Here is a 22,079-nt window from a genome sequence, read left to right as displayed (position 1 = left end):
TCCTGGTAATAAATTTACAGAGGTAATATTGACACTATATATATACTATACCCTGATGAATGAACCATGCAATAGTTTTGTTGTACCTAGAATGGGACACAATAAATCAGTAACAACGATCGATATATCATTTTGTAAAATTAAAGAGTTCCCAAATAATTAGCACATGGCAACTGGGAGAAGAATGAAAAATAGGAACTTCGGCAATAAATGAGAACATCAGTTGCAATATATGAATTAGAGAAACCCGAATCCTAACAACCCAACAGATAACTTCCATATATCGGCATTTTCTTCCTATACACAATTTTCCCAACCAAAATACAAGGTGAGGTTTAAAAAAAAAGGGAAAATTTTTAGTGTACCCATACAAACTTTTAAAATAGCCAATTTCTCCATAAAAAAAACTATAATATCCAATATGCCCATCAAAACTTCACATAATTTATTGAATCCCCTTTTATTTATTTAAACTTTAATTTAATCACTTTAAAAATAAATTTGACATATATACTCTCATCTCTCCCATCTCTTTTTTCTTTACTAATCAGAGTCGTCGAATTGAGCTGGAATGCTTTGATTCAGGTCTGCTTCTCTTTTTCATGGAGTTGAGAAAGAAAGAGCGTTTGTCCTTTCTAATTCTTTTTTGGGAATTAAACAAAGTCGATTGAGTCAAGACGAAAGAGGTACATTTAGATAACTTGAATAGATCCGGTTGAGTGGACCAAAGAGATGAGTAAGAGTTGTGGCCGAGTGAAGTAGAAGGATTCATGCTGTAGTCAGCCAGGTAAGAAAAAAGTCCAAAGGAAATTTGACATTTTTTGCTCCATGGAAACACGTTAACACAGCCATGTGCTACTAACAAAACAAAACAAAAAAAGTTTCTATTGCTTGCAAATATTTGAAGTAGGAAAAAAAGTTTCTTTTTTGTTTAAGTAGGAGAAGAGAAGTATTTGCTGTCATTTGCAAAAACTAGCTGATGCCACGAGTTACGCTGCTAGTGCCCTGGACCAAGCAGATTATAGAATATTAAGCTTTTGTTAATGACACGGCTCAGTCAGTGACCGAAGAATTTCGGAGAGGAGGCGAGCCATGGTTTTTTCAGTTTATTAGTCCGATTGTTGTTCAATTAGAGAAGTTACGTATATAGTGAAGGTGAGAGGAGGGTATTCTTGTCAATTTCATTTTTTAAATAATTAAATATAAGATTAAATAAATAAAAGGGGATAGAAGAAATAATTTAAAGTTTTTGTGGGGATATTAGATATTATGGTGTTTTCATGGGAAAATTGGCTATTTTGAAATTTTGTATGAGTACACTAGAAATTTTCCCAAAAAAGAAAAGTGTATTATTCCTTGGCCGTGGAGAAGCAAATTAAAGGCACCGATACTTCTCACCGCCAACTGTTATCTCAAGAGCACTGTCAAGATCGTCCTGATTGGATGCTGTACCCATTAGCACGCTCTTTTCTTTCTCTAGGTTTTCTCTCTCCATCTTCAGCCTTGCTTCTTGCCTTGCTATTTCTGCCTACAAAGAATTCAAGAAATCGTCTCTTTAGAAAAGAAAAAGGGGAAAGCACAAATGCCAAATTTTGGTAAAGACCTAAGGGAGCTGAACATCAAGCTTTTTTTTTTTTTTTCCTTCGTGAAGAAACAAGACTAACAATATGAGAACATTATGCTTTATCTAACATGAAAAAAAGAAAGGTTTTGACTGAAGCAATCTGTTTATTCTCTTTTTCCACATATTATTCCTTTCTTTAGCTTGTTCACTAAATGTACAGCAGCCAACATGATTGCATGCACAAAAGCAATCAACTCGCCCCACCCACAACAAACACAAAGAGAGAGGATATAAAAGCAATAGGTGCCAGACCGAAATCAATAACCCCACTGTGCCACCTTTTGGTAAGATGCTAATTAAACCAGCTGGACTGGCCTAAAAACTTAACGCTGCTTATAGAAATAATTAACAAACTAAATATTCGCCTTTTTTAGTGAAGTCTTAACTCGTAATATCCTTAGTAAGAAGATTAATATTCTCCTGACGGAATAATCATTGCAGATTTGCAACACAAATTGTTAACGATATAACTTGTGTATCTGTATGATAATTTCCAGTTCCACGTGCATTGAGGAGTATTATTGTAACATCTTGAAAATTTTGAGTTATTATTATTTATGTTCACAATTTTTTTTTCATAATATAATAAAGGTTATAATTTCTTTTGAGAACATATATTAGTTATAATTATATTACTTTAAAAAAATACAAACATATAATCGTATAGTTTTTTTTTTCTTTTATACATTCCAAATTATTGATTTGACTAACTTCATTTCTATTTTTTTTATTTGATTCTTAGGTAATTAATTTGTGTATTTAATTATATTAATTTGATAATTTCATTTAAAAAAATGCGGCAATACAGCTGAGTCCATTCTTAATTGTCCCTCTCATTTCTTCACACGATACACATTACATATATGACAGTTACCATAATTTTTTATTAATTAAACTACTATAAATTATCCTCCTTAATTTACTTTAAATATTAAATAAATAAATAAATAAAAGGAAACGACGCCTTGTAAAAGGCGGTTATGCATGATAACCTCCTTAATTATATTTCCTGTCTTTCTTTTGTTTCGCTAAGATTAATTATACCGCCCTGTTGAGTTATAAAACCCCTCCATCCGTACCCTAGATTCACATCATTCCTCTGTGAAATTTCTTTTGGCTTTATCCTATATCTACTTAGAATATAATCTACAATTGATTTATTCATCTTATATTATCAAAATCAACCACACCATAATCAGCCCCAAAAGAAGAAATATTTTGTTTTCATATCAATTATCATATGCCCGTTTCGAACTTCTATTACGTCGTAGTAATTCCGAGTTATCATTGCAATTTGATTTGAAATGCCAAATGTCTCACTATCAGGTAACCGGATTTCTCTATAATCTGTGTTTCGTTTTATATGGTTGATTTGGATATTGGTATTGCATATTAGATTATGATGACATATTTAACGGGATAGGGGTTCTGAGGTTAGAATTTGATTTGTCCGATACACGGGGGCTGCTAGTCGTGGTCGGGACCGATATTCGGGGAATGCTAGTCGCAGTCGAGTTCGATGGTTGAAAATGATGTGACTTGTTTTACGGATAACCTAGACCGACATGCTATCGTTGGTTAAATATGCATGCATAATTTGATGTGTATTTGTGTGGATTAATCTGGCCTATTTGCATGGTTGTTAAATTAAGCCAATTATAGAGAAGCGCGTCATTAAATAACCGGTTACTGAGCTTTGTAGCTGACTCTGATTTGTTGTTTTGTTTTTATTTCTGTTGGCGACGTAGGTTGACGGGCCAAGGAAAGATGTGAAGATGCTTATATAATTACGCTCCGGATGGTAAAAATCTGGAGTGTGACAATTATCTAAACGTCTAATAGTATTTCTGTGATTGCACACCAGTATAAAGACATCAGCTTCCCCTCAATACAGCACATCCATATTAGTATAAAATCTACGTATTTCCATCCTCGTAATTTCTCACTTCCCCGTCCATTGTACCAGTACCACAAACCTTCCAAAATTCTCTAATTACGAAAAGAAATAGTTCAAGAAATGACATTATAAACAACGCAAATTACCTCACGGCAGGAGAGTTCGGCCTTCCAGGAGGCCTCTCTCTCGGCAACTTCTCGTTCTCTCTCCTAGATGTAGCTCTGCATCTCCTGTTCCTTCATAATCCGATCCTGTATATCTGCATCCAGAGCCTCCTGTAGCTCTCGTGCGAACTTCTCAACCACCGCCTTTATGCGGAGTGACATCTCACTCTCTCAATCCGATTCAAACCCTAGGTACAAGTTTCAACCATAGAAGAAAATATCGGTATTGGTATCTGGATCGGTCCCGGCCGATACCAATTCGGGATCAGTGTATCGGCCAATTCGGCTCGGAAAATCGGTTTTTTTTGGCCAAAAGCTTGTTTTACACAAAAAATAGGAAAAAATTGATAAAAAAAATAATTTGTCAATAATTTATATTAGATAAATGATTACAATCAAATAATCCACTGATACAATATAATACAAGCATTAAAACTATAAATACACTCTTTCCCTGCCCCATGATTGTTCTATGTGCTAATTAATCATGGGTTTTCCTCTATTTAATCACGGATTCTCCTCTATTTAATAACGGGTACACAATGGATGTGCATAGTTCATTTTGTTTTAGCCGAATAATGACCAGTATCGGACAAGAATAGCAGAAATTGGACGAAAAATGCAGAATCTGCAGTATCGGGCCAGTATCGAATCGGACACGGCCGATACCGATACGTATCGACTGATACGGATTAGTATCGGCTGATATTTCCTTCTATGGTTTCAATTTGAGAGGACATATTATTGCATGAGTCGTCAACGAGCCCCGGTTCATACGATGATGGCAGTGTTTCTCCGGCGAATAGGTGGCCTTGAAGGAAGCTTTGATTAGGAGTGTTTGACTGGAAGAAGGAATGGAATTGGAGGCGGGTAGTGGTTTGAGCCCCGCAACACCTGTCTCCACTCTGGAGCCCGACTCTTTCTTCCTTCCTTTTTGATTTGTATCCTAGAAGCATCCTTAAAAAGGTATTCCAACTTTACCCTTAATCAATGTAATTCATTCAAACTATAATTTTTTCTGTAGCAGCGGTCCATAGAAGCATCCCTCTATAATTAAACCTTCCTCTTTGTCCCTCTCCCTCCTCCTTCACTCAGTTACTCTCTCCATCCTCTCTCTCTTCTCCTGTTGAGTCCACCAGACCGAACCTGAAACAGAAACGGTGCCTGATAAGCTCCTCTCTTCTCTCTCTTTCTCACTGATTTCCAGCCCATACTATACTATTCCGGCCTCCACTGTGGGGCCTGATTTGTTGAAAGGGGCTCAAAGGTCTAGAGTTTCAAGTTGATAACATTTCATAAATTATAGTGTTTTATAATTGTTTCTTTTGCATTGCAGGTAACTTGGTGGAGCTTGCTGTTTCAATTGAATCTGAGATTTTGTTACACCAGATCGAGAAAGGAGAGAATATGTTGGAAATTGTGTCGGAGGAAACTGTGTCGGAGGTGAGTTTATAATATAATTTCTTTTATTACTCGAGACTTTGATATATTCTAACTGTCACTCACACCTTGCTTTACTCTCTAATTCACCTATCTACACAAGCTCTACATCCTATTTATACTAATATATGTCGGTACTAAAGTTTCTAGATTTTACATATATATTCTACTGACATTACTCGTATATGTAAGTTGATTTCTCAAGAGAGTACATGATACTAACTATGATAAATTACAAGAGTATAGAACTTTCTAGAATATAACCGGCTATACATCTTGAACACTCTAGAATTAATTAATGGGCTTGGGCCTTCCGATAGTAATTGGTGCTGATAATTTTAACAGAATATAGGAGACTGCAAATAAGTACCTCAAGCAACTTGTTGAAAGGGTATTCTTAATATTTGAGAAAGTTGACATTCAGTCTTATAATTCATATATAGGTGATTGTTAGATGTATATTTTTTTGTCCTTTGTGACACAAATGACATCCCAATAGTAATAGAATGATTGCTACTTCAAACAATTAGGCCATAGTTTTGTAAACGGAGGTTATCAATAAAACTGAATTTGTTTTTTTTTGTTTTATTACAAAAGAGTAGATATATAATTTTCTTTAGTCTACTTGATGATAGTTAAAAGCTCATTGATTTATTTTTGGTTGAAGATGAATCAAAACTCTTCTATTCACGAAAGAACATTAATGGAAGAAGCCGAGATAGTTTTAGATGTAGAAGCCTCTCACCTGTCAGAATCAATAAAATGTGAACTCAACAAATTATGGGGCGGACCAAACAAGACAGAGAACTTCACAATCTTTCGCGCACCACGTAACATTCGGCAAAGCAAGAAAAATCTCTTCGAGCCTTCTGTCATCTCCATTGGCCCATTCCACCATGGTCAAACGGGCCTCCGAACCATGGAGGCTCAAAAATGGCGGTTCTTGCGGGATTTTCTGTCCCATGTGGTAAGTGTCGATTTCTGTATATCAGAAATGAAGAAACTAGAAAAGGAAACCCGTAGGTGTTATAGTGAGACGGTGGATCTTGACAGCAATGACTTTGTCAAGATGATGTTGCTCGACGGATGCTTTGTGCTTGAGTACTTCTTAAAACAGAAAGAAAAAAATTGGGATACTATTTTTGAGGTTGGCTGGAATGCTACGTTCGTACAGAGTGATTTGTTTCTTCTAGAGAACCAAATTCCCTTTTTTGTTGTTGAGAAGTTGTGCAAGATTGGTATAAAACAAGAAGATAGAAAAAATTTGTTTCTTCTAAACAACTTTATTAATAATATATCCACACCACTACAAAATTACCCCTTAATTTCAAAACCTCCTGCTCAAATCGATCATTTAGCCCATCTCTTTCACCACTGTTCAGTGCCCAACCTAGAGGAATCCTCCAGCTCAAATCGATCATTGAGTTCCAAGTCATTCCATCTAACTAGAATGTTGAGCCTTAATAGAATCAAAGATTTGCTTCTTTGGTTTCTTTCATGGGTGCTCACAAGATTTTCTCGTTCTACTTCTACTAGTACTGAGGATCCATGGACGCTATCGATCCCTTGTGCCTCTTATCTCCAAGATGTAGGCATCAAGTTCAGACCAAAGCGCACCCCGAAACATATGTTCGACATATCATTTGATCAGGGTGTCTTGGAAATCCCTAAACTAAAAATCGTTTATAACAGTAAGCCTCATTTGGTCAACCTCATAGCATTTGAACAGTGCAAATTTGGCAAGATAAATGTCACATACTTCTCAAGCTATGCAGCATTCTTGGATTTGCTAGTCAGCTCGCAAAAGGATATGGCGATACTACAGCAGTGTGGGATCATTGAGAGCATGCTGAGCGGTGAAGAGGAGCTGACTCTTTTCTTCAACCAGCTCTTCGAAGGCGTGGGTCTACTCGAGGATCACGTTTTTGCTGAATTGTTCACAAAACTGAACAGATACTGTGAATCAAACTGGAACAGGCATCGAGCAAAATTGATTCGTGATTATTTTAGCAGTCCATGGACAATGATATCTCTCGTCGCTGCACTAGTACTTCTAGTTTTTACATTTCTACAATCTTTCTTTGCAGTTTATGCCTACTTTGTTCCCCCGAGCTGATGATGCCTTGACATTATTCTTTTCTTTTTATTATATGCTACCAAGTATTAGTTTGATCTTGATGTATGACTTTTATTTTGTTCCTGATTGTAATAGCAGGATCGGTGCCAGTGGTTTGGTACCGAGTCCTGGAATTTAGTTGATTCTGATAATAGAGTCGGTGAGCTATGCTCACTTTTATCAAAAAAATAAAAATAAAAGCACCTTGTAAATTAACTCTGCACTATATCCTTGGTTTCCTTTATTTTTTCTTATTCAACATTCAAGGTTATTTTCAGCACCAGTTACAGCTAGCCATAATTTATTTCGGTCAATATTTTGTTACAATTAATCATATAAGCATCAAAGAGCAAATTTTTAATATGAATGAATACTCTTAAATTTATAATACAAATTATTACTATAGTATAAAATAAAAATACATAATTCAATAAAGGACTATCATAAAAACATTAATAATTTATATTGATCATTAATAAAAGAAATATTCTAAAGAGATTTTTTTTCGTGAAATACCCTTTAATTTAAGGAATATTCTAAACAAAAAGACCCTGATTAAGCCATTCACCTACTACCCAAAAAAAACAAAAAAATCTTGATATAATTACAATCTTCACATTATGAGAAGGTTCCTTACCGATGCAACCATCTTGAATATTACGAGCAAAGTCGTCACTGAGAGCCAATTCTGACATATCATGGCCGTCCGATCGAAACCTGATCGAGCCAATCCAGCTCAAGATGGAACACATAAAACTATTTTAATAGTCGTGCAGATTTTGATTGGATGGTCTAGATCAGAATAGAAATATTCTGTTACCTTAGGTGATACGAATTCCAATTATATCGGCTTCAGTTATAAGTTTTTTGAGGTAAAATATATTTCATTCTGAAAATGTCCCAAAAAAAAATCGTGTAATAAATACTATTATATTTATAGTATTTTTTTCGTAGGAAGCAAATAAATAATTAATCTATGAATTTATTCCTAAATATCTATTTTCGTACATCTTTGAATATACACTTAACACATGTCACACATTTAACCGTTATAAAATAATGGGGGAATTTCATGTATCCCCCTAAAAAATATTAATATTACGTATTTCCCTCTCAAAAATTTATAATAACATATTTACCCTTTAAAATGATAGAAAACCCAAAAGCAATAAAATAATCAATTTAACACTTCAAATTTACTAAACAATATCAACTAATAAAACATGATCATTATACCCTCCCTTCTTTCTCTCCTTTCTCTCCCTGTGTTCGTTCCAAAGAATTCTATGCACCAAACTGAACTACATCCTCACCCAATCAGAACCCATCACCCAATCAGAACCCAACCTAGCTCATTGAATATCTAGCTTTCCAGATTTAATTAGATTGGTTTCTCCAAATTTAATACAAAATGCATACCTTCAGTTTAGCTGTATAAAGTCCACGAGAAAGTGTGTCAGAAGAGGTAGTCCTTTCTTCCAACAGGCGCTCATATGGGTCTCGTTGAGGAGCAAATGTACCCAGCATTCCCCGGCTTTGATCAACTACAACAAAAAGGGCACATTATTAAACCTAAAGTTATAATACAAAAGAATCTAAAAGGTAAAAAAACTCTCAAGAAATCAAGCAGTACACAAATCTGATGTTACAGTGCTCTATTACTGTTACTGCCTATCAAAGTTAATGTTATGTATTGCGGCTACGGTACTATGCATAGCGCACTATGGTCTGTACTATGGATCCATATATTATAGTTCTTTCCCTAAATAATTGCACCTTATAATCCGTATAACCTGCTCCCAACTTCCTTGTAATAAATTTACAGAGGTAATATTGACACTATATACTATACCCTGATGAATGAACCATGCAATAGTTTTGTTGTACCTAGAATGGGACACAATAAATCAGTAACAACGATCGATATATCATTTTGTAAAATTAAAGAGTTCCCAAATAATTAGCACATGGCAACTGGGAGAAGACTAAAAAATAGAAACTTCGGCAAAAAAGGAGAACATCAGTTGCAATATATGAATTAGTGAAACCCGAATCCTAACAACCCAACAGATAACTTCCATATATCGGCATTTTCTTCCTACACAATTTTCCCAACCAAAATACAAGGTGAGGTTTAAAAAAAGAGGGAAAATTTTTAGTGTACCCATACAAACTTTTAAAATAGCCAATTTCTCCATAAAAAAAACTATAATATCCAATATGCCCATCAAAACTTCACATAATTTATTGAATCCCCTTTTATTTATTTAAACTTTAATTTAATCACTTTAAAAATAAATTTGACATATATACTCTCATCTCTCCCATCTCTTTTTTCTTTACTAATCAGAGTCGTCGAATTGAGCTGGAATGCTTTGATTCAGGTCTGCTTCTCTTTTTCATGGAGTTGAGCAAGAAAGAGCGTTTGTCCTTTCTAATTCTTTTTTGGAAATTAAACACAGTCGATTGAGTCAAGACGAAAGAGGTACATTTAGATAACTTGAATAGATCCGGTTGAGTGGACCAAAGAGATGAGTAAGAGTTGTGGCCGAGTGAAGTAGAAGGATTCATGCTGTAGTCAGCCAGTAAGAAAAAAGTCCAAAGGAAATTTGGCATTTTTTGCTCCTTGGAAACACGTTAACACAGCCATGTGTTACTAGCAAAACAAAAAAGAAAGTTTCTATTGCTTGCAAATATTTGAAGTATTAGTTTTTATTTTTTCTTTTTGTTTAAGTAGGAGAAGAGAAGTATTTGCTGTCATTTGCAAAAACTAGCTGATGCCACGAGTTACGCTGCCAAGCAAGCAATTCATTCCCTTCTTTTGTTTTCAATTTACTCTCTCTTATTCGGTGCCAACTTCCTCTTTCATAGTGCCCTGGACCAAGCAGATTATATAATATTAAGCTTTTGTTAATGACGCAGCTCATGAGTTAGTGACTGAAGAATTTCGGAGAGGAGGCGAGCCATGGTTTATCAGTTTATTAGTCCGATTGTTGTTCAATTAGAGAAGTTATGTATATAGTGAAGTTGAGAGGAGGGTATTCTTGTCAATTTATTTTTTTAAATAATTAAATATAAGATTAAATAAATAAAAGGGGATAGAAGAAATAATTTAAAGTTTTTATGGAGATATTAGATATTATGGTATTTTTATGGGAAAATTGGCAATTTTGAAATTTTGTATGAGTACATTAGAAATTTTCCCAAAAAAAGAAAAGTGTATTATTCCTTGGCCGTGGAGAAGCAAAGGCACCGATACTTCTCACCGCCAACTGTTATCTCAAGAGCACCGTCAAGATTGTCCTGATTGGATGCTGTACCCATTAGCACTCTCTTTTCTTTCTCTAGGTTTTCTCTCTCCATCTTCAGCCTTGCTTCTTGCCTTGCTATTTCTGCCTACAAAGAATTCAAGAAATCGTCTCTTTAGAAAAGAAAAAGGGGAAAGCACAAATGCCAAATTTTGGTAATGACCTAAGGGAGCTGAACATCAAGCTTTTTTTTTTCCTTCGTGAAGAAACAAGACCAAGCAATATGAGAACATTATGCTTTATCTAACATGAAAAAAAGAAAGGTTTTGACTGAAGCAATCTGTTTATTCTCTTTTTCCACATATTATTCCTTTCTTTAGCTTGTTCACTAAATGTACAGCAGCCAACATGATTGCATGCACAAAAGCAATCAACTCGCCCCACCCACAACAAACACAAAGAGAGAGGATATAAAAGCAATAGGTGCCAGACCGAAATCAATAACCCCACTGTGCCACCTTTTGGTAAGATGCTAATTAAACCAGCTGGACTGGCCTAAAAACTTAACGCTGCTTATAGAAATAATTAACAAACTAAATATTCGCCTTTTTAGTGAAGTCTTAACTCGTAATATCCTTAGTAAGAAGATTAATATTCTCCTGACGGAATAATTAAACCTTTACCCTTTTTACCCTTTAATCAATCAACGATTGTAATTCATTCAAACTATAATTTTTTCTGTAGCAGCAGTCCATAGAAGCATCCCTCTATAATTAAACCTTCCTCTTTGTCCCTCTCCCTCCTCCACTCAGTTATCCTCTCCATCCTCTCTCTTCTCCTGTTGAGTCCACCAGACCGAACCTGAAACAGAAACGGTGCCTGCTGGTAAGCTCCTCTCTTCTCTCTCTTTCTCACTGATTTCCTGCCCATCCTATACTATTCCGGTCTCCACTGTGGGGCCTGATCTGTTGAAAGGGGTTCAAAGGTCCAGAGTTTCAAGTTTAACAGTTTTCAAGTTGATAACATTTCATAAATTATAGTATTTTATAATTGTTTCTTTTGCATTGCAGGTTACTTGGTGGAGCTTGCTGTTTCAATTGGATCTGATATTTTGTTACACCAGATCGAGAAAGGAGAGAATATAGGAAACTGCAACTAAGTACCTCAAGCAACTTGTTGAAAGGTATTCTTAATATTTGAGAAAGTTGACATTCAGTCTTATAATTCATAGGTGATTGTTAGGTGTATAATTTTTTTTAATTTTTCCTTTGTGGCACAAATGACATCCCAATATATAGTAATAGAATGATTGCTACTTCAAACAATTAGGCCATAGTTTCGTAAACGGAGGTTATCAATAAAACTGAATTTTTTTTTGTTTTATTAAAAAAGAGTACATATATATTTTTCTATAGTCTACTTGATGATAGTTAAAAGCTCATTTATTTTTGTTTGGATGAAGATGAATCAAAGCTCTTCTATTCACGAAATAACATTAATGGAAGAAGGCGAGATAGTTGTAGATGTTGAAGCTTCTCACCTGTCAGAATCAATAAAACATGAACTCAACAAATTATGGGGTGGACCAAACGAGACAGAGAACTTCACAATCTTTCGCACACCACGTAACATACAGCAAAGCAAGAAAAATCTCTTCGAGCCTTCTGTCATCTCCATTGGCCCATTCCACCATGGTCAAACGAGCCTCCGAACCATGGAGGGGCAAAAATGGCGATTCTTGCGGGATTTTCTGTCCCGAGGGGATCACATAAGTGTTGATTTCTGTATATCAGAAATGAAGCTGCTAGAAGAGAAAACACGTAGGTGTTATAGTGAGACAGTGGATCTTGACAGCAATGACTTTGTCAAGATGATGTTGCTTGACGGATGCTTTGTGCTTGAGTTCTTCTTAAAACACAAAGAAGAAAAGTGGGATACTATTTCTGAGGTTGGCTGGAATACTACGTTCGTACAGAGTGATTTGTTTCTTTTAGAGAATCAAATTCCCTTTTTTGTTGTTGAGAAGTTGTGCGAGATTGGTGTAAAACAAGAAGATAGAAAAAATTTGTTTCTTCTAGATAACCTTATTCATCATATGTCCCCACTACCAAATTCCCCCTTAATTTCAAAACCCCCAGCTGAAATCGATCATTTAGCCCATCTCTTTCACCACTGTTCAGTGCCCAACCTAGAGAAACCCTCCAGCTCAAATCCATCATTCAGATCCAAATCATTCCATCTAACTACAATGTTGAGCCCTAATAGAATCAAAGATTTGCTTCTTTGGTTTCTTTCATGGGTGCTCACAAGATTTTCTCGTTCTACTTCTACTGGGGATCCATCGACGGTATCAATCCCTTGTATCTCTTATCTCCAAGATGCAGGCATCAAGTTCAGACCAAAGAGCACCCCGCAACATATGTTCGACATATCATTTGATCATGGTGTCTTGGAAATCCCTAAATTAAAAATCATTGATCACAGTAAGCCTCTTTTGGTCAACCTCATAGCATTTGAACAGTGCAAATATAACAAGATAAATGTCACATACTTCTCAAGCTATGCAGCATTCTTGGATTTGCTAGTCAGCACGCAAAAGGATATGGCGATACTACAGAATTGTGGGATCATTGAGAGTATGCTGAGCGGTGAAGAGGAGCTGACTCTTTTCTTCAACCAGCTCTTTGACGGCGTGTCTATAGAAGAGGATCACGTTTTTGCTGATTTGTTCACAAAACTGAACAGATACTGTGAATCAAGCTGGAAGAGGCATCGAGCAAAATTGATTCGTGATTATTTTAGCAGTCCATGGACAATGATATCTCTCGTGGCTGCTCTAGTACTTCTAGTTTTTACATTTCTACAATCTTTCTTTGCAGTTTATGCCTACTTTGTTCCCCCGAGCTGATGATGCCTTGACACTATTCTTTTCTTTTTATTATATGCTACCAAGTTTTATTTAAAAGCACCTTGTAGTTCTTGTGCTAGGGTTAGTTTGATCTTGATGTATGACTTTTATTTTGTTCCTGGCTGTAATAGCAGGATCGGTACCAGTGGTTTGGTACCGAGTCATGGAATTTTGTTGATTCTGATAATAGAATCGGTGAGCTATGCTCACTTTTATCAAAAAAACATAAAAATAAAAGCACCTTGTAAATTAACTCTGCACTATATCGTTGGTTTCCTTTACTCTTTTTTTTCTTTTTCTTATTCAATGTTCAAGGTTATTTTCAGCACCAGTAACAGCCATTTATACATTGCCAATTGGCTTGGTATTAATTCCAAGTTATTTCTATTTCCCTCCGCATGCTTTAAGGCTTTGGTATAGCTACAACCTATGAACGAGCTAGATCTTTTGTAGTAATAACATATTCTATTGCAACTAGGGGTGGTAGAAAAAGCTCGTAGCTCGTGGCTCGATCGTGACTCACACTTGACTGGCTTGTTAACAGCTCGCTCGTTACTAGACCAAACTATTACGAGCCAGCTCGCCACTAGCTCAGTCCAGAATTAACGAGTTCAAGCTGAGGTTTAGCTTGGTTAGACATCAATTTGTGAATTTCTATGAATTTGTGTGCATTTTATACTATCTAGTGTTGGCTTTTGGAGCTCTCGACTTACTTGTTTGACTGGATTTGCAAAACATAAATAATTGCATTTTACAATTTTCATTCTTGAGACGTGCAGGTTCATGACAACGGGAGATACAATAAATACACATCGAGAATGAATTGATAAACTGTAATATAACATCAAGAATGTGGTCATGAAGTACAAGAGTATGGACAGCAAAAACATAACTCAAGATTAAGGACAATTAATCTGTAAAATTGGTAAAATAAGCTTGAGACTGAACTAAGTGAGGCCTACCGTTGCAACGGTCCATGAATCGTTGCAACGGAATAAATCAGGTCGCAGAAATGACTGCACCACATTAAATCAATTCAAGCGGTTCTAACCGGAAAATAAGTCAGAGAACTTCCGTTGTGGAGATCGTTGTAACGGTCCTTGACCGTTGCATATCCAAATCTGTTCGAAATACTCTACCGTTGTAACGGTCCATGAACCGTTGCAATGGTCAGGACTACTTACTTCCTTTTTGGCAGCTCTCTATAAATAAAAGCTATTCCAAGGTTTGGATTGACACTCTAGCTGTCCCCAACTTCAATATTTCATATTTACAGATCTAGAAAAAGCCATTGTTGCTTGTGTGCTTAAACTTCAATACTCACAATCAATCTCAAGCTTATTCAATCAATTACTCGACTCCTAGAGTGATCCTGCGTGACCAACTCATTTGCTACTTTGAGCTGTAGTGCTCACCTCGGCAATCCTTGAGTCCTCGCGAATCGGATCGACCAACCTGAGCCTTTAGTGCTCCTTGTTCGGGCCGTGTGACTTTCGAGAAGATTATAAAAGCTCACCAGTTCTGCTTTGTAATCTTTTCTCATTGGGTAAAGAAAGACACGCCATCTCGAAGGTCGCGGGCCCTGGAGACATAGGCGTTAGTGCCGAACTCTGTAAACAACTCTCGTGTCAAGTGTCTCTAAACTCTACTATTTACTTTATTTATTTCATACTTTTAGTTTAGGACAAAGTTATTCTAAGTTTCCGCCAAGAATAACTTTAGGACACACTCGAACTTTATAACTTAGATTAAAATTTTAAAAAGCCCTATTTACCCCCATCTAGGTGCCTTTGGGACCAACATCTAGCTCGGTCCAGCTCGGTTCAGCTCGATTCAAAAGTTTGTAGAATTTAATTTCTTCTTAAAACAATATCCACCCAAATCCAATGAGCCAACTCATAAGCTCGCGAGCTAGCTCAGGCTGGCTTGTCATGAATTCAAGCTGAGATTTTAGCTCGGATGCCCTAGGTCCAGCTCTCTCAGTCTAGAATTAACAAGCTGAGTTAAGGCCTAACTCAGACCGAGCCAGCTCATTGCCACCCCTAATTGCAACGAAGTTTATGATGGTAACATGTTAATTAAATTTAAACAAATTTTAATTAGTTGTAAGAAATACATAGCAATATATTATTGCAATCAAATAAACAATTGATTTTGCGCGTTTAACATAACTGAAAAATGGTAGCAACAATATAGTGTGTCGCAACAAAATCTACTGTTGCAACTTTTAAAATAAATGCGATCAAATTTTGGTTACAAAAAATGCATAGCGCTAATCTATTGCAATCAAATGAATTGTTGTTTTTGTACGTTTCACAACCAAAATTTAGTAGAAATAACATAATATATTGTAACAAAATTAAAAATTGTAACTTGTTAATTAAATTTAACCAAATTTTAATTGCAAAAAATGCTTAGCAAAAATCCATTGCAACCATTGATATAGTTGCAATTAATAAATCTAATGCAACGAGGTTGATATGTAGATGTAATTTATTTCGATCAATATTTTGTTACAATTTGTCATTTAAGCATCAAAGAGCAGATTTATAATATGAATGAATATTCTTAAATTTATAATACAAATTATTACTATAGGATAAAATAAAAATACATAATTCAAAAAAGGACTATCATAAAAACATTAATAATTTGAATAATTATAATTATCTCCACACCTCTATTCCTCCATTTATCTCGGCACTTTCATTAAAAAAAAATTTACTATAGTTCTCAGTAATTATATAGTTCATCTTTTCCGGTTCTCACACTCGTCCTGCGTTAAACTTCATAAGTATAAATATTAAAATATAAGAAATTAATACTTGCAAAATAAGATATTAATACTTGCATACGTAACTTGATATAACCATCTCTTCTAGCTCTTAATGATCCCCGCGTCAACCTTCATCAAATGAAGTAGTGAGGATCCCGCATCCCTACATCAACCTTCTCCAACCGTCCCTGCATTAACATTTCTCTAATAAAAATAGTTGACCACATATGTATAAATACTCCAGTGTATATGTATAAATACTTGTAATACTTGATATTAATACTTTCATATGTCAGCCAGTGTCATATGTAAAAAGTACTTGCAAGTATAGGTATAAATACTTGCATGACGAGGTAAAAATACTTGTGTGACGATGGGTCCGAAAATATGTCATCCATGGATCTCATTTGAAAAAGAAAATTTTGTAGAAGATGTTCGTGGTTTTAGATTCACAAAATTCCTTATAGATCGTCAAAAATGTGGACGAGATTGAATGAAGAAGAAAAAATCACCTCTAAAAACGTGTATGGTTCCCCCATATAGTTTGAGATTTGATTGGAAAGACAATTATTTATGTAAAAATTATTCACCTTATAGATATAAATACTTCCATTCTTAGGTGTAAATGCTTTCATGCCTAAAGATTAATACTTTAGAAAAAAAAAATCTGTGTTGAAACTTTATGATTTCCAAGGTAGTTATGAAAGTTAAGTGCAGGGATAAATGAGGGGATAGAGGTGTGGAGACAATTATTAGAATTCTAATAATTTATATTGAAATATTCTAAAGAGATTTTTTTTAGTGAAATACCCTTTAATTTAAGGAATATTCTAAACAAAAGATCCTGATTAAGCTATTCACCTACTACCAAAAAAAAAAAAGCTCCTGATATAATTACAATCTTCACATTTTGAGAAGGTTCTTACCGATGCAACCATCTTGAATATTACGAGCAAAGTTGTCTCTGAGAGCTAAATCTGACATATGACGGCCGTCCGATTGAAACTCGGACCAATCCAGCTCAAGATGGAACACATAAAACTATTTTAATAGTCGTGTAGATTTTGATTGGATGGTCTAGATAGTCTGAAAATGTCCCAAAAATAATTGTGTAATAAATACTATTATATTTATAGTATTTTTTCGTAGGAAGTAAATAAATAATTACTCTATGAATTTATTCCTAAATATCTATTTTTCATACATCTTTGAATATACACTTAACACATGTCACACGTTTAACCTTTATAAAATAGTTATCTTATACTTTCGAAATCATTGTTTAAACTTCTCAAAATACATACTTTTTATAATCGATCTTTTTATTGATAAGAAATAAAATTAATAAAATAAAATAAAACATAAAAAATTGAATATTTCAGATCATAGAGGCAAAACGCCAGAAACTATAGCGTCCAGACAAATCCCACTGAATCTAAATTGCTTGCAGAGCGGTTTATTTCACAGACAAGTATTCAGAATGTCTACCTTTCATACCTAAGGTACAATTAATAAATTCAGACCGTTCTTTAACTCTAGCACCAAATTCTTTTTGGTTCGACCAAGACTGTATCCAAACCGCTCTTTTTCCTGCAATTGTCTCAGATGGGATACAAGTTCGATCCAAGCACGCATCCAATATTTTTGTTAAGATATATATGGATCGTCCAATTATAATCGTCACGACTAATATTAAAGTAGCCCTGTGCATTCCATCTGAAGCCGGATTGCTCTGGATTTTGATTGGACGACCGTGATCCAAGCTTAAATATTCTTTTACGTCAGGGGATATGGATTCCTTTTAACGGCTGTAGGTAGGACCGAAATTTTTATTAATAGGAAATATATTAAATAAATATTGAGATTAGAGAACGCTTTTGTTTTTTTTTTAGATATAGGGAAAACGTTTTGATTCATCACGGTCTCTGGCCGTTTTGGCTTGTCACGGCCAGGATTACAGAATATTAACCATTCTAACTAGATTAATCATTTTCTAAGTGATAATCCGAAAGGTAGAGAAGGCGGAGGAGAGACAGCCGTCTAGGTCGGAGAGAGGAGCGAAGGCCAGAGAGATGGCCAGTCGCCGAGAGTGTCGGCTAGGTTTTAAAGCGAGAGGTAGAGCGAGTCAGGGAGAGGCGGAGAGAGAACTAGGTTATTGAGATTTGAGAGCGAAGGAGCGTCGGCTAGGTTAAATTATGATTTTCTATCTTGGGTTTTAACTTCATCAGGTAAATGAATAGCCGATGTTATTATGAGATTCGAACCATAAAAGTTCGCGAATCAATTTCGATCGAACCAGACCCAGTTCGAATTTGGTTTGAATTAATTTCGAACCGAACCTGGTTGGGTTCGTTTCAATTCGAACTAATACGAATCGAATTAAACTCAAATCAAATCTGAATCAAACTCGAATCGAATCATGAACTACAAATTTTTTTGCCAACCCTAGTCAGATCAGAGCATTTATTTGATTTTTGGGGTCCAGCATGGACATCCTTTTTTTCTTTTATTAATATCATTGGACTTTAAATTACACTACAATGAAATGAGTCTAGACCATCTTTAATTTAATTCATAAAATATATATTTTCAATGAGAATGGAATGATCCTTGACCGTGCATGTTAAGCATACCATTTTCTAACAGAACCATACCCCGCCTCTAGCTGTTACTATTTATCACGGCCAGACCCTTTTTATTTTTATTTTTGGACTCTGGCCGTTACTATCTATCACGGCCAGCTCCTTTTTTTTTTTGGCGCCTGGCCGTTCCTATATATCACGGACAGGGTCTGGCCGTTCCTGTTTACCATGGACAGGGTTTTTTTTCAGTTTTTTTTCTGGTTCAATTAGAAAATGGTTAATCTAGTTAGAATAGTTGATTAAGCGCTAATTTTAGCCGTGATAAGCCATAACGACCAGAGGTCATGATGAATCAAAACGTTTTCCCTATATGTCGAAAAATATCAGAAGTGTTCTCTAATCTCGATATTTATTTAATATATTTTCTATTAATAAAAATTTCGGTAGGCAGGATGATGCTGCTGTCGCTTTTTTTTTCTATTCTTTTTGGATGTTAATTTGATTTGATTACTCTTCCGACAGAAGTCTCTTTCTTTTCTAATTTTTTTTGTTCAGAATTTCTACGAACTTTTTCATTCAGCATTTTCTGTGGTAATTACTTTGCAGTTAATTGTAATGAACTTGTGAATCCAAATGATAATAGACCGATCGATCGTGATTTATATTTGTTTTGATGCATCTACAAACCATAGAAAATCACGAGGAAGAGAGAGAAGGCGAGCGTGCTTGTCACAGGTCATAATTTGCAATCTACATTTAAAATATAAAATATAATCACACTTAATATAATTATTTTTAATTAAATCTAACACATTTTTATTAATTGAATAGTTATGATTTGACCTTTAAATTGTTAGTGGAATCATGAGAGCACGTTCAATAGGAAAATATATAATTACACGGTGCAACTACAATACACATTCTGATTAATCGGTCAATTAGTTGTTGACAGTGATAAAACGTTCTGAATTATTTGTTTTTGTTTATACGGCTAATTAGTTGATCATTTTTATTATTAGTTTTTCTATATTTATCTGTTATATGTATCAACTTTGTCATGTCTTATCAGGTTTTTCTAAATGACAATTTTACAAAAAATTATTAATTAACAATAAAACTAAGTTAAAATAAATTTATTTGGTTAGTTTAATGAAAACTAACCAAAGTTGATAATTACAAGCATAAGCACATAAATTTAATGAAAACTCAGAATTCTGATTGATCAGCCACATATCAATTAATCGTTTAACAATACTCTGTCCATTCGATGAGTGCATATCATTATTTATAACACTGTTATATACCACATGACATTCTTTCTTGATTAAAATGTTAATGAGAATTAATAAAAAAAAATGTAAATGAGAATAATAAACTTAGTAATTCGAAATTATACTTTACAATGGATGCAATTGGAACGCTAATATTCCAGTAGAAACTAAATTCAAATCAATCTTAACATAAAAAAATTCCTGGTTTACAGTGGATCGGATCCACAATTCCCAGTAGCTGGGCTTAACACTCTCAGTGCAAACACCGGAGGCTCCGCGGTGGCTATCCGGTGGCAGAGTGAGTAGCAGAGAGAGAGGAGGATAATTAGAGACGGAAAGAGGGAGAGAGTGAGAGAGAGAGGAGCGAAAGAGACTCAGAGAGAGAGAGCAACTGCCTCCATATATAACCCTAAATTCATATTTGCTGTATTAACATATAAGCCTAATGGACTGCCTGCGGGCTTCGATTTAAGTCCAGATCTGGCCTGACCCGTCTTTAGGCCCGACCTTATATGACCCATCACAGCGTCGGACCGATCGGGTAAAGGACAGACCGGGCGGATATGACTAAGCCTCTGAGCCAACTGAACTTTTTTGCCATCCCTAGACTGCATACCGTTATTTATAACACTGCACTGGACTACACCGTACACCCTCTCACTTTCTTCCGTTTTGGAGAAAATCCCAGCCTTCCAAGATGAAAGTCAGAGAGATGAGATTTCTTGTCCAGATGAAAGCGAATCCAAATGGCTACCCACAGGCCAGTAGGTCACAGATGGAACTTGTTTGGTTTTCATTTTGAGTCACCCATATAATATCACACGGAGGAGAGAGAAGGCGAGTGCGTATTTAGATAAATGTTATATTACAAGTATATGATTTGAAAGCTACATTCATATATACATAGTTTCATTAGAGAATTTTCATTTTTCATTTCTATACTAAAAATACTACATTTAAAAAAAATGTTTCAATAGTTACATAATGTTATTATTTTAAAAGTTTTAGAGGCTGATACTTGCTGTCTAAGAGGTTATTGGGTTCAGTTCTCAGTGAACACATTATTTTTGTCTTTTCACATATTATGCATTTTATAATTTAACCCTCTTATTCAATTTGTTTTAGTTCCGCCACATTTTTAAATAGTTATGATTTGACCTTTTATATTTTTAGTGAAATCATGAGACTAAGAGCACATTTCTATAAGAAAATATTATAATTACACCACGCAACTATACAAAACACCATATATCAAATAAACGTGTCATATTGTAAATTAAAAAAATAAAATAAAGTAGCATCGCAGCCCAAGTACGTAGTGCGAGACTTGGCACCCAGTAAATATCTATTCTGTTGTCAATAATCCGCTGCACAGAAAGCTGTATAGTTAGTGACCTCAGAAAGGAAAAGTTGAATCCTGGGATGCTGGGGTAAAGATATTGACGGCGTAGAATATACTTCATGCAGCACTCATTTGGCTCTATTGTTTGTACCCTTCAATCCTTCGTGAAGCGAAAATAGCTCTGTAAATATCTTTTACCCGGATGTTGGATGGAAATTTTGCACGCATCGGCAAATCGAACGGCTGATAACAGGCCGACACCAGATCCTCTGAAGTAACTTAAATTTTGGATTTATATTGAGACTGTCTCTTCATAACTTGGCCAATCTGAACCATTAAATATTCGTGCTAAAGAAGATTGAACGGTTTGATCTAAACACAAAATTTGAATTAGCTCAGGAGATCTGAATTCAACATCCCTGTATCCCGAGTGCATATCCTCTGAGGTAACATAATATTTACTTTAAAATATACGCCGTCCCATTAAAAAACTCTTGGCCAATCCGCACTGGTCTCCTTTAATAATCGTGCAGATTCTGACGGACGGTTTAGATCTAAACAGAAATATTCTGTTACCTTAGGTGAATGAATTCCTGTGGCCTGGCCGGTGTTCTCGCTTTGAGAGCTCACAACCCTGAGTTCATATCCGCTGAGGTAACATAATATTTCTGTTTAGATACAGACCGTCTGATCAGAATCTGAACCAATCCG

The 22,079-nt window shown here is 35.2% G+C and overlaps 2 protein-coding genes and 1 pseudogene across 3 annotated transcripts; 2 read left to right on the top strand and 1 right to left on the bottom strand.

The window, feature by feature from the left end:
* Positions 1-972: 972 nt before the first annotated feature.
* LOC144571805 (uncharacterized) lies at positions 973-3,884 on the bottom strand (annotated as a pseudogene). Its single transcript, XR_013517593.1, has 3 exons — positions 3,668-3,884; positions 1,319-1,528; positions 973-1,005 (listed from the first exon to the last, which is right to left on the bottom strand). The product of XR_013517593.1 is annotated as an uncharacterized LOC144571805 (transcript).
* A 582-nt stretch (positions 3,885-4,466) lies between these two features.
* On the top strand, positions 4,467-7,241 carry LOC144571714 (UPF0481 protein At3g47200-like). The gene is made up of 3 exons (XM_078321114.1): positions 4,467-4,491; positions 5,022-5,128; positions 5,793-7,241. Exons 1-3 carry the CDS (start codon positions 4,467-4,469, stop codon positions 7,239-7,241), a joined length of 1,581 nt encoding a protein of 526 aa, XP_078177240.1.
* Positions 7,242-11,987: 4,746 nt separating this feature from the next.
* On the top strand, positions 11,988-13,397 carry LOC144571621 (UPF0481 protein At3g47200-like). The gene has a single exon (XM_078321002.1). It carries the CDS (start codon positions 11,988-11,990, stop codon positions 13,395-13,397), a length of 1,410 nt encoding a protein of 469 aa, XP_078177128.1.
* Positions 13,398-22,079: the final 8,682 nt, after the last annotated feature.

The sequence above is a fragment of the Carex rostrata genome, chromosome 1, assembly GCF_964058835.1.
Source record: "Carex rostrata chromosome 1, lpCarRost1.2, whole genome shotgun sequence".
NCBI classification, from domain to species: domain Eukaryota; kingdom Viridiplantae; phylum Streptophyta; class Magnoliopsida; order Poales; family Cyperaceae; genus Carex; species Carex rostrata.
This window is presented reverse-complemented; position numbering and strand designations above follow the sequence as displayed.

What these genes read in the sequence shown, in the direction of transcription:
- LOC144571714 (XM_078321114.1), top strand. Translation starts at nt 4,467, where the DNA reads ATGGCAGTGTTTCTCCGGCGAATAG. An exon ending in AGTGTTTCTCCGGCGAATAG is followed by an intron (nt 4,492 to 5,021) that starts GTGGCCTTGAAG and finishes TTTGCATTGCAG; the next exon opens with GTAACTTGGTGGAGCTTGCT. An exon ending in CGGAGGAAACTGTGTCGGAG is followed by an intron (nt 5,129 to 5,792) that starts GTGAGTTTATAA and finishes TTTTGGTTGAAG; the next exon opens with ATGAATCAAAACTCTTCTAT.
- LOC144571621 (XM_078321002.1), top strand. Translation starts at nt 11,988, where the DNA reads ATGGAAGAAGGCGAGATAGTTGTAGATGTTGAAGCTTCTCACCTGTCA.